Source organism: Micromys minutus, assembly GCF_963924665.1.
Source record: "Micromys minutus genome assembly, chromosome: 3".
Taxonomy (NCBI): Eukaryota; Metazoa; Chordata; class Mammalia; order Rodentia; family Muridae; genus Micromys; species Micromys minutus.
Window position 1 is genome coordinate 85900368 of NC_137972.1, and position 12745 is coordinate 85913112.

The following is a 12745-nucleotide window of genomic DNA, read 5'->3' on the forward strand; positions in this document are numbered from 1 at the left end:
TAATTGTATGGTTCCAAAGAATAAAAGGTTCAAGACTTAATTCATCTTTCAAGGATGCATAAAAGGTGTTTGAGGAATGGCTCAGCTGTCCTTGCAGAGGACCCAGGTTCAATTTCCAATACTTATATAGCAGCTCAAAACTGTATGTAAGGGCTGGAGAGATGGATGGTTCAGTGGTTAGAGCACTGACTGCTCTTCCAGAGGTCCTGAGTTCAATTCCCAGCATCCACATGGTGGCTCACAACCATCTGTAAAGAGATCAGATGCCCTCTTCTGGTGTGTCTGAAGACAGCTACAGTGTATTCATAGACATAAAATAAATAAATAAATCTTAAAAAGAAAAGAAAACCTCAAAACTGTATGTGAGTCTAGTCCCAGGGGATCTGATGCTTTCTTCAGGCCTCTGGGGGCACTGGGCATACATATAATGAATAGACACACATGCATGTATAAATTTAGAAATATTTTTAAAGACTATATAAAAACTGGGCCTAGTGGTTGGTACATACCTTCAATCCCAGCACTTCTGTGCACATGTAGAGGTCAGAGGACAGATAGGTTGAGTCAATTCTCTCTAATTTGTGGGCTCTGGAGATTAACGTGGGTGGCCAGGCTTGCATCTCTGGGCAGCAAGCACCTTTACCATCCTACTGATTTTAAAGAAATGCTACTATGTCTGGTCTGTTTGTGCAGGTTACCTCCAGAAGCAGCCCTACTTTGGAGCAGTGGTTGGGAGGGTAGCCAACCGAATTGCCAAAGGAAGGTTCACCGTAGATGGGAAAGAGTACCAACTGCCCGTTAACAGAGAGCCCAACAGTCTCCATGGAGGATTCAGAGGGTTTGATAAGGTGAGTTGGGCATGCTACAAGAACTCCTCTTGGCACACCTTACAGTCCCCTCAAGCCAGTATTTGCCAGACCGTAGAGCCCCCGTGTTGTGGAGGAACCCAGGGAAGAGGTTTGTTTCAGATTTTGAACAGCCTTGGGCTTAGGAAGCCAGGCATCAGTATCAGGGAACTGGGTTGTGCTCTTGTCATTAAAACCACTTGTGATCACCTGATGACAAAGCTGAGAGCCTCCCTCCCCAAAGGCTAAACCTTTCTGAGTAGGACGGCCAGGCCTGCCTGCCTAGCCACAAGCCCTCATTCCTACCTCCATTGTAAGTAAGGCCACCAGGAGTGTACCCAGTCCTCCTAGTACCCGTCCTCAGTCCCCTCCCCCATGCATAGCATGTACAACACTTAGGTCTGCCCTTCCAACAAATTGCTTTGTTCCCCAAAGTTAGCTCAGGTTGTCTCCAGGTTCCCATTTCTAGACAGACACTCCCTTTACCCAAGCAAATCTCTGGGAAACAAGATCCAGGAAGTAGGTGGATCAGGCAGATCCTCTGGGAGGGGCAGATTCCCGCCTCCTGCTTCCCAGTGCTGCTGTGCATCAGCTCCAGGCTCTGACCAGTTTCATTCTGAGCTGTGAGGGACAACATTTAAGAGATTTTTGGACTGTGTAGCTTAGATTACTTCCTAGACTCTAGCCAGAGAAGATGAGGATGTAGGCCTCAGACTGAAGCCACTGAAAGCCACCCCTTCTCTGCCTCAGGCCACTACCCCTTCTGTTGAAGGAAGTTGGATGCTCTGTTTCCCCACTCCTGTTACCAGCTTCCTGTCTATGGCCGAGAGCCAGATCACACTGCTGCGAAGAGCAGAAGGGAGAGGGGAATGCCAGCCCTGCCAACATTAGGGCTGAGGGTCTCTAGAATATTTCAGGTCCGTGAGCAAACCTCAACCCAGGGGAAGTTGGACCCAACCTTGGTTAGGGCAGGAATCTTCAGAGGAGCTTGAAAACAGCAATTTGGTATTGCTTGTTCCTCTTTCTTTCCCACTGGATTTGTCTGTCTCTATATCATCTTTGCGTGACAGGATCTTGTGTGCCCCATGCTGGCCTTGACCTGGCTAAGTGGCTGAGGATAATCTTGAGGTTATAATTGTCCTTTCTCTAGCTCCCCATTGCTTGAATTGCTACTTTTTTTTTAAGATTTCTTTTATTGTTTATTTGCATGTGTGTGTGTGTGTGTGTGTGTGTGTTGTGTGTTTTAAGTGTGTTTGAGAACAGCACACTCCAGTCTTAGCAATGTCCTTTAGTGGTCTGAGCCTTCTCCATACCCGTGAGGCTAACAAGCTTGGGTTCTGGGGCTCCTCAGATGGCCCCTCACATAACAGAGGAGCCCAGATGTGAACAGTGTGCTGTAGGAAGTGAATGTGAGCAACGGGGTTGGTGGGATTTGAACTCCCGAAGAACAGATAGCGTCTGTCCATCTGTGGATGTTGAGATGACTATGGAAGGAAAGACTTGGCCTCTGTGGAGCCACTGAGGTCTTGCAGAAGCGCAGGCAGTGGCCTTGAACGTGACACTTCACTCTATTTGACTGCAGCAATAAATGAATAATTTAGTTTGGATATAATGTGCTTTCTCTATTTATATCAACACTTTTAAAAGAAAGATGAAATTGAGTCCTGACAGGACTAGAAATAGTACAAGAAAGACTAAAGATACGAAATTTCTGAAAAATTGGAAACTGACAGGAAACTTGTTCTGTGGATAGAAATTGCATTTAGCTAATGATAAAAAAAAAAATCAAAAATCTTTCCACTGTGTCCCTTCTGTAAAGGTCAAAAATCTAGGCAGTAAGGCAACAACATTTTATTTCAAACATCTAATTGTTAAATTTTTCCATTTGGATTTTTTTCTTCTTTCTTTCTTTTCTTTAGATTTTTTTATTTTTTTTTTCCTTAAGGTTACTCATGTAACAGGCTTCCTTAATGTTTTAAATTTTTTATTTATTATTAGTGTTGTATGTATCTGTGTGTATCTTTGTGTATGTCTGTGTCTGCTTGTGCATGTCTGTCTATATGATTGTGTGTGCTCTCATGTACACGTGTGCACACCTCAGTCTGTGTGTGTGCATGCTGTGCATGTGGAGGTCATAGGTCAACTTTTTCAGTAACTCTGTTTTAGGAAAAGGTTGGTGGCAGAAGTGACAGACTGAGCTAGGGACACCCTGGTTCTTAAATCAGAACTCCTAACTTGTGGCTTGGAATTCTTGCAAATGGAATAAGTGTGCTGTTTGCTTCAACCCTTGTCTGGGTAGCATGGCCAACCTCAGAGTACTTAGAATAAATATTTACAGAGGGGCTGGGGTAGAGATCTGTAGGAGAATACTTCTGAGCATGTTCAAGGCCCTGGGTTCCAGCACCAAAATAATAATAGTACAAATGAAATGTCTATGTATAGTTTCCAATAGAAAGGGGTTGATTAAGGTTTTGTTCTTGAAGATAGTATCTCTCATGTAACCCAGGCTGGTCTTGAACTCTCGAAGAGCTGAGAGAGACTTTGGACTCTTGATCCCCTTGCCCTGGCCTTCCATGCATTAAGGTTGTATTACTGTGCCAGGATTTATGTGGTTCTAGAAATTGGACACAGGGTTTTATGCAAGCTGGACAAGCATCCTACCTACTGATCTATATTCCTGGCCTCAGGGTTATCTTTAAATCTTATAAGTAGGTTTTGGTGTCTTATGTTTGTCAAAGTAAAACTCTGGATTAAACTACACATCACAATTAGGCAGTGGTGGTTCACACCTTTAATCACAGCACTCTGGAGGTATAGATAGGTGGATTTCTGAGATCACAGTCAGCTTGGTCTACAGAGTGAGTTTCAGGGCTACCCAGAGAAACCCTGTGTCCAAAAAGAAAAAGAAAAAAAAAAAAAAAAAGGAAAAACGAAATAAAGGAAAACATAGACACATAAATATAAAGTTAGGAAAAATAGAGGAAATGCAAGTAGATAAAGAAGAAAGTGTTTTCTCTCAAAAGCCTTCTCTTCATTTATAAAACAGTGTTAGCTGAGTTATGCCCCAGGCTAATTTTCAGAAGCCTTTATTTCTTCATAATCAGCCTTTCCAGACTCTGATCTTTAAATATTAAAATGTGGCATTTCATTGGGGTCTGCAGTGACTAAGCATCTCTAATCATCTCTGTCCAGGTCCTCTGGACCCCTCAGGTGTTGCCCAATGGCATCCAGTTCTCTCGAGTCAGTCCAGACGGTGAGGAAGGCTACCCTGGAGAATTGAAAGTCTGGGTGACATACACCCTGGATGGTGGAGAACTTGTAATCAACTACAGAGCACAGGCCAGCCGGACCACTCCAGTTAACCTGACCAACCATTCTTACTTTAACCTAGCAGGCCAGGTAAGTGAACTTACTTCTCTCCTCTTGTAACCAGAGTGCTGGAGGGATAACCAAGGGTTGTGACTGGAGAGACCAGCCCATCTTGAAGATGAACTTATGTTCTTGGTGATCCAAAGGGTCCAGCTGACTATCTGGCTTTAAAGAGATGCTCAGTATAACTGGTCATAGAGGGGGAGAAGTGAAATGTCATCCAGACAAGGGAAGCAGCTGTCCCCTGGGAATACGAACAAGTGATGAGTGTCTTCCCAAATTCTCTTTCACCTTGTTGCACATTTGCTCTCCTTGTTCTGCTCCCTCCAGAATTACTCCCATCTAGGTGCCTTGGAAGGCACCTTAATGTTGGAAAAGAACTTGTTTGCCTTAGCCCTTCTAAAACTGCCACAGGTAGTGTGTGTACTCTGGCTGTGTGGTCCCGCAGCCTCTCCCAGGACTTCTGTTAGTCTTTGACCTGTGTGGTAGGTTCAGTGGACAGAGCATGCATTTAGAACACCTGGGTTTTTAGATTATGAGACGCGGACTCAGTTTCATAATAGTAGCAAGCTTTGTTGGCAGTACTTTATGAAGTTGTTGGTGAAAACATTGAAACCATCCTAGTAACAGGACCCTAAACAACATCTGAGAGTTGTGTAGAACCACTGATAGTCCCTTCCCTCAGTAGCAACACCCTGCAAACCAAGACATGCCCCTCCTAATTGTTTAGTCTGTTAAAGAGGCTGTCCCACAGTTCAATAAAATGTGGAGCCAAACTGTAGCTTTTATCTCTGTGGAGTCCTCCTCATCTCAAGAACTCAGCTTATCTAACATTTCAGTCACATCCTACAAGCTGGTGGCTGTGACCACCTGGTGACGGCTTCCATTTTCACCCTTTATTGGGTTTTGCTGCTGATTTGCTGGTGGTAGTTTCCCGAAGTAGCAAGTAACTGGTTCTTGGGGAATCTCCAAAGTTCAGAATAACAAAGATGACTCTTTTGCATTTTTGTTTTTCATTGAACAGTTCTTGGTTGGTTGATCGGTTGGTTGGTTGGTTGATCGGTTGGTTGGTTAGTTGGTTGGTTAGTTGGTTGGTTGGCTGGTTGTTTTCAGGAGGATCTCATTACTTAGCCCAGGCTGGTCTGAAACTCACAGCCATCTTCCTACCTCAGTTTCTCAAATTCTGGGATTACAGGTGTGAGCTGCCAGGCCCATCTTCTAAATTTAATAAATAGAATTTTCTGTTTATTTATTATTTCTGTTTTCAATGTTGGGGTCCTCAGGGGTGGATGGGGAATCATGTTTCTCAAAGAATGAAAAAGGCACAAAGGCTGCAGGTGGTTTTTGCTTTTATCTTTGTATCCTAGCCCATGCCCATGGCAAAACTCAAGGAACATGTGTTTTATTGAGACTTTACCTAAAGAGCCATGAAAACACATTGTGGAGGGCTTGAGATGAAAAACAAGCAGTGTGGCTCTGTTGTGACTTGATGGATGTGTCACCAAGGACCCATTTTCTTCCATTTATCCATTTTCCTTCTGTCTTAGTGACTTTTTATTAGTGTGAAAAGACACCACAACAAGGGCAACTTATAGAAGAAAGAGGTTGTTGAGGGGGAGTTTCAGAAGGTGAGTCCATGCCATCATGACTGGGGGCATGGCGGCAGGATGTAGGCATGCCACTGAACCACCAGTATGAAGCACACAGAGAGAGAACTAACCGATAATGGTTATAGCTTTGGAAACCTCAAAGCCCACCTCTAGTAATAAATAAAACCTCCTTCAACAAGGCCACACCTCCTAATCCTTCCCAAATAGTTCTACCAACTCGGAACCAACAAGTATATGTGTCTATTCGATCCATTCTCATTTAAAGTACCACTCCTTCCTTGGTGGTTGGGCTTTTTCTCTTCAGACTTGTTCCCTTGTAGTCACAGAATGGCTACTATAGCTCCAGAAGTCTCATCCTAGTACATGCATCTCCACAGATAAAACAGGACTTCTTTCCTTGCTTATCTATGCTATTCCTTTTCTTAGAACAAATGGGACATTTTTTAGAAGCATCCCCACAGGCTTTGTTTCACTTTCATCAGCCAAAAGTGTGACCCACGCTCTACCTAACCCAACTGCCAGCAAGGAGATTTCTACAGAACAGTTGCCTTCAGAAGCTGTGGAGGGCTCCTCCTCCCTGAATATATGAATATATTAGTCAGCAAGTCTGATTTCTTCCGAGAGAAGGGGAGATGATGAAAAAGGGGTTGCTGTGACTTGTAGGTAGAAATCTCTTGTCTGTTACCTCCTGCAAGAGTCGTTAGGAGCTGAATTAGGCAGTAGACATGTTGATGCACCAAAATGTCTTTAAGGTCTGTGATAGTCATAGTGGACTATGAGTGCAAATGGTATAGCTACAACAAGCAACAGTCAATAGAAGTTACCAGAAGAAAAAAAACTGAATTCAGAGCTCGACCTCAAGGTCTGTGTGGTAACGAGTGTTTCGTGACAAGTCTTCGTCAGCCTGGGAAGGAAGTGAATCTGACAGTAATCTTCCACCAGCCTAGACCACTGCATTTTCCAGCTCAAAAGACACAGAAAGCATGCCTCCTTCTCTTCAGTGAAGAAATGCCTGGGCCGTTCAGAGGACAGGCTCCTGAAACACATCGCCTCTCCGCCCTTCTTAGTATCTCAGACACACCGATCTATCTGGTGTTTGGTTTTCATGTTGGTTTTCTTCCTGTGTTGGTGCTTGAAAGAAAAAAGAAAGAAAGAAAGAAAACCAGTCAAGGAAATTTCTCAGCACTTTTACTCCTACTGTGAAAGCCGTGGGAATAAGGTACACGTTCATCTACAGGAGAGTTGTATAATGTCAGACCGTGCTATGGCCAAGTCACTGATCTGGCAACTTGGGCACAGTCAGGAGCATTCTGTTGTGAAGTGGATGGAAGCTGCTGAGGAATGTCTACTGAGGGATGCCATTTATGTGAAGTTCCAGAGCAGAAGAAAGCAGTCTGTAACCATAGAAACCAAGCTGTGTTCTGGTTATAAATAGGTACTTATCTCTTTTGAAGGAGTGGCAGCTGGAAGGCATGCTCCTGGAAAAGGGGAGTCACGATCTGGACATATGCTGTTCCAGGAGTCTAGAGAGTGGGTGTCTCCACCAGGCTTCCCTCAATGAGTAAGGTTTAGCAGGGTTGTGCCTTTCAAGACTCGTGTTCAAAGGGCAGTGGAGGAGGTGGTGAGCTTGGTTCTGTGTTTTGGGACTCTTCTGCCCTGTAGATAGACCCCTGTAGTAGACTCCTGATCTACTGTGTCTGAAGCTTCATACCCATCTGTGCTAATTCAGCAGCAGAGCCCTTGGGCAGTGTAAGGAAACCCATTTCTGCTGTGTTTAGACACAGATCCCGAGTTTCTGAACTTCGGCCTGTCTTCTCACAGTGACTCGTTTGCTTGTGCAGCCTGAGTCCTTTGGGATCAACATCCACCCAGCTCCTGTTTGCCTCTCTGGAACCTGGCAGAACTTCTGCTGAACTTTACTCAAGGTTTCTCAGAATTGGCACTAACATTTTGGGGGAGACGATTCTCGGTGTTAGCGGGGTGGTTCTGTGCAGGTAGGATGTTTGGCAGCCTCCTTGGCCTCTTCCAGTTTAGAAGGCAGCAAGCAGCCCTATGTTTCCAGACATTGTAGATGTCCCTCTGCAGGGCAAAATCACCCTGGCTGAGAAACCTTGGTTTAGCTGATTTGTGAGCAATCATAAAAGCAAAAGCCCATGCTTGGCTCCTCTTCCCCATTTCCCACTGGGTGGCTTTAAGATCCTGAAAAATAGAAAATATGGTTCATATGTTTGCATAATACAAAAGAGTTTTTCAATTTACAAACAGCATATCACCCTAATAACCTGTACCTGTACCTCAGAAGGACCCTGGGAAAGTGTCTCCCAAAACAAGTCTCTCCAGAGACTTTGTGATTTCCCTAGGGGCACCCATGGAGACCCAGAACTGGGTCAACCCTGGGCATCTGACCACTGACTTTGACTTAGACCAGTTCTGTCCCAAAGAACAAACTCTCAGAAGCAGGGACTACGATTCTCACTCCTGTTGTGTGACAATAGGTCCTGGAGATAGGTGGTAAGCAGGGTAGTGTGACAGATGGCTTTCTTTGATGAACTGAAGTGGTCCCTGGCTATGCAAGACTTGTGCGCCCTCCTCCTCCTTTTTATCTTGCATATGAGAGAGTTGCATGCTAAGGTTACTTTTTGTTACATTGGAAATGGTATTTACTTACCTACACATATATATACACACATGCTTGCCATGGATGGTGAATGAAAGTCTAGGACAACTTAGGGGAGTCATGTGTCCTCGGGACAGGCTTGGCAACAAGTTCTTTTACCCACTGAGCCACCTCCATCACCCAACAAATTACATTTGACAGTTTCTTCCAAACTCGGCAATGGTTAAGTGACCTTATCAATCACAGTCATCTGGCCAGCTGTCAATGCTTGGAAACATTTTTACAGAAGATATAAAGCCAATATGTAAAATAAAACCCAGTAGCTGGATGTGGTGCACACTTTTAATCCCAGCCCTGAGAAAGCAGGATCAGGTGGGTCTCTGTGTGTCTGAGGCCGGCCTGGTCTACATGGTGAGTTCCAAAACATCAGGACTGCTTAGAGACTCTTCCTCAACCCTCACCCCCTAAAAAAAGATGGAAGCAGTACATCTTCTTTTTCTCTTTTTCTACCCAGGGCTCCCCAGATATATATGACCACGAAGTCACCATTGCAGCGGATGCATATTTGCCTGTGGATGAAACTCTGATTCCAACAGGTCAGTGGATTTAAACTATTATGTTGTGTAGAACCATGATTTCCTGCCTCAGAAGGGCTGTTACTGTGTAAGCTGTTACCATGTTCACCTTTACTAGGTGAAGTCCTAGTAAAAGTAGTTCAGGGCTGGAGAGATGGCTCAGAGGTTAAGAGCACTGACTGCTCTTCCAAAGGTCCTGACTTCAATTCCCAGCAACCACATGGTGGCTCACAACCATTAGTAATGGGATCTGATGACCTTTCTTGGTGCATCTGAAGACAGATACAGATTACTCATAAAAGAATAAATAAATCTTTTTTAAAAATTGGTAGTTCAGTTAACTAACATGGTAATGTCAGTCTTCTTAGTTCCAATGTTTATATCACATTTATATAAGAACAGTCTGGGTATATACCCTAAAGATGTTCCAACATACAATAAGGACACATGTTCCACCATGTTCATAGCAGCCTTATTTATAGCCAGAATCTGGAAAGAACCCAGATGTCCTTCAGTAGATGAATGGATACAGAAATTGTGGTATATTTACACAATGGAGTACTACTCAGCTATTAGAAACAATGATTTTATGAAATTCCTAGGAAAGTGAATGTATCTAGAGAATATCATCCTGAGTGAAGTAACCCAGTCACAAAAGAACAGACATAATATGCAGTCACTGATAATTGGATACTAGGCCCAGAAAGCTCTGAATATCCAAGAAACAACTCACAGACCATATGAAGCTCAAAAAAAGAAAGACCAAAAAGTGGAAGCCTCAGTCCTTCTTAGGAAAAAAAAAAAAAACAAAACAGTAAGTGTATAGCACCCACTCAGAGTGGGGTACACCTAGACCTTAAATCATTAATAACTCAAGAGCTAAGAAGATAGCTTTGTGTCAATTTTTGGTATTTAAAAATCATTATGTTTAATCTATACACACCAATAAAACTTTGACTATTTCCATGTTACGTTTGGTTTTACATGTACTTTATGCTCATTGTAACTAGTAAGATTTCAATGCATACTATCAAACCTTTAAAAAAAATCAAGTACTGACAAAAATATATTCATATAGTTTTATGCCAAAATGCTTTTAAAAATTTGTGCATGTATCTCTATTTTTTAAAATAAAGTTGTAAGGAAAAAAAAAAGAAGTTTGTGGTAAGGGGGGTTGATGAAATGTATAGTTTTAGGTTTTTTTTTTTAACAGTACAAAATAGAGTTTATTCAGGTCATGGGGGGAGTTAAGAGGGTAGTAGCGGCAGAGAGAAAGAGAAGAGAGGAAAATAGAGGAATAGAGGCCGGCCATGAACACATGGGGGGGGGGCAAGGGTGGGAGAGAAGAGAGCAAGGGCGATGTATTAGTTTTTACCCACATTGCTATAAATCTGAAATTCTTTCAAAAATTCAAAGTGAAAAAAAATCATATGAGAATTGGCTTCCCTTTTACTGGACAGCAGGTCTTACACTAGGAAAGTGTGTGTGCATGCGATGTGTATCCATTAACACCATGGTTTGTGTTTACTCTTGCAAACTTAAAGGTAATTGTATGGGCCTACATATTGAATAGCATTAACAGCAGGAATTAGAGAGGAGTGAGAATTTCATAAATATAGTGGCTGTAAAATTAACTGGAGGCTGCACATGGGGCACACACATTTGATCTCAGCACTTAGGGAGATCTCTGTGTTACAGGACAGTCAGGGCTTCATAGTGAGGAGTCTTCTCTCAGTCAACAACAAACAAATCTAAAACCTAACTGTGGAAAGATGCTTGCAGAACTTCATGTCACCTTGTGGATTCCACTCATTTCATTTTATGAACTCGAAAAAATATAACTTTTGGTTTTTCTTCTCTCCCCTGTCCCCCCTACACTGGTCAAAGCATGAACATGGTTCATAACTTTTGGTTTTTCTTCTCTCCCCTGTCCCCCCTACACTGGTCAAAGCATGAACATGGTTCTCTGGCACGCTGAGCATCCTTTCTCCACCCCCACTCTTACTGTGTGCCAACCTGTATTATGAAAGGGTTAGCTTTTTTAAAATCTTCTTCTCCCTTTTAAAAAATGATTTATTCATTTATTCTTATCCCATGTGTATCTGTGTTTTGCCTATATGTCTGTCTCTATGTCTGTCTGTGTTGGGGTGTCACATTCCTCTGAAGCTGGAGTTACAGTCAGTTGTGACCCGCCATGTGGTTGCTGGGATTTGAACCTGGATCCTTTGGAAGAGCAGTCAGTGCTCTTAACCACTGAGCTATCTCTCCAGACCTCTCATCCTCTTCTTTCTGGCAACTGCCAAGATTTACAGCTTGTCTACCTTATTGTTTTTCTCTCAAATCTGAATAAAACAGTCCCTAAGTTTAAAAAATAATAGTCAGGCAGTGGTAGCTAGTGGAGCACTCCTTTAATCCCAGCACTCAGGAGGCAGAGGCTTCTGTGAGTTCGAGGCCAGCCTGATCTACAGAACAAGTTCCGGGACAGCCAAAGCTACACAGAGAACTCCTGTCTCAAAACCAGTATAAATAAATAAATGTAAAAATATATATATAACAATTTTGAGAAGTTAAAATAATAAACAGAATAAAAATTTTGGCATCTCAGCTTTGAATATTATCCTGGTTGCTAAGCTGGGTATAAAGGCTTTTCTGCCTATCCCACTAATGTGTTGTCTCCTGATATTTATGTGACTCAATAGATGAGCAGGAATAAGCTGGCCCATCGTGGCCTGGATGCAGAATTATTGCATTACAACATTGGAGCAGTGGCTTCTGTTTGTGACTGATAAGGGAGAAGGTAAACTAAGTAGCTTATACATGCTTTGTAGGAAACATGTATTTATCTGTGCACATTTGTGCATCTTATTCATCCTGTTGGGTTTTAATCTGGCATCTGAAATGTGTCATGATTGGGAGGGATGGAGCGCAGTGGAACCTAGCTTGGAGTGTAATGGAATGCTTGCCCTCAATTCGACACCGCAAATGCCATGGGGTGAGATTCTTCGCCTTGTACTAACACTGAAAACCTGTTAGTGGGAGCTAAAAGAGTTCAGGACACTGGGGGCAGGAGACTGCCCTAGACTTACTTTGTTCTGTTTGTCTCTTTGTGTAACCTTGACTGGCCTGGAACCGTGTAGGAACTGCTTTGGCTTCTGGAATGGGGGTTGCTGGCGTGGACCACCACGCCTATCTCTTTCTTCTAAACCTTCTGTGTGTGAGTAATGCTTTAACATTTAACCATACACATTCCCATTTCCTCTTTTGCAGTTAGGCAGAACCATGGCAGTTTAAGATAAACTTGGCTACTTCTGCACAGTGCCTCAAAACAAAACCCACCAACCACACAAACAAAGAAATCGTGGAGGTGGGGTAAGGGGTGGGAGGGCTACCAAGATGGCTCAGCAGTTAAAAGTGCATACTGTTATTCAGAGGACTGGGGTTCAGTTCCCAGCACCCACACTAGGCAGCTCACAACTGAAAAAAAACAAAAACCAGCTCCAGAGAATCCAAAGCCTCTGGCCTCTGGCAGCCACATTCATGCACACTCACCCCACACACACATGCATAATTTACAGTACAGTAAAACTATTCTTAAGAAATTTGGATACCTATATAAAGTATCCAAGTTTTTCTTTATTCAAGTTAGAAGACCCATGAAACACAGTTTTGCAATCAAGAGTAGACATTCTTCCTGTCTGAGTTTTTTGTTTTTGTTTTGTTTATTTGGTT

General features: G+C 43.0%; 1 protein-coding gene across 1 annotated transcript in view; it reads left to right on the plus strand.

The window, feature by feature from the left end:
* The window catches only part of GALM (galactose mutarotase), a 51437-nt gene that overhangs the window by 9486 nt on the left and 29206 nt on the right, over window positions 1-12745 (plus strand). The window contains exons 2-4 of the mRNA XM_080913943.1: window positions 694-848; window positions 4038-4244; window positions 8956-9037. Of these exons, the coding sequence (XP_080770069.1) occupies window positions 694-848; window positions 4038-4244; window positions 8956-9037 (444 nt within the window). The remainder of the gene's footprint in view (window positions 1-693; window positions 849-4037; window positions 4245-8955; window positions 9038-12745) is intronic.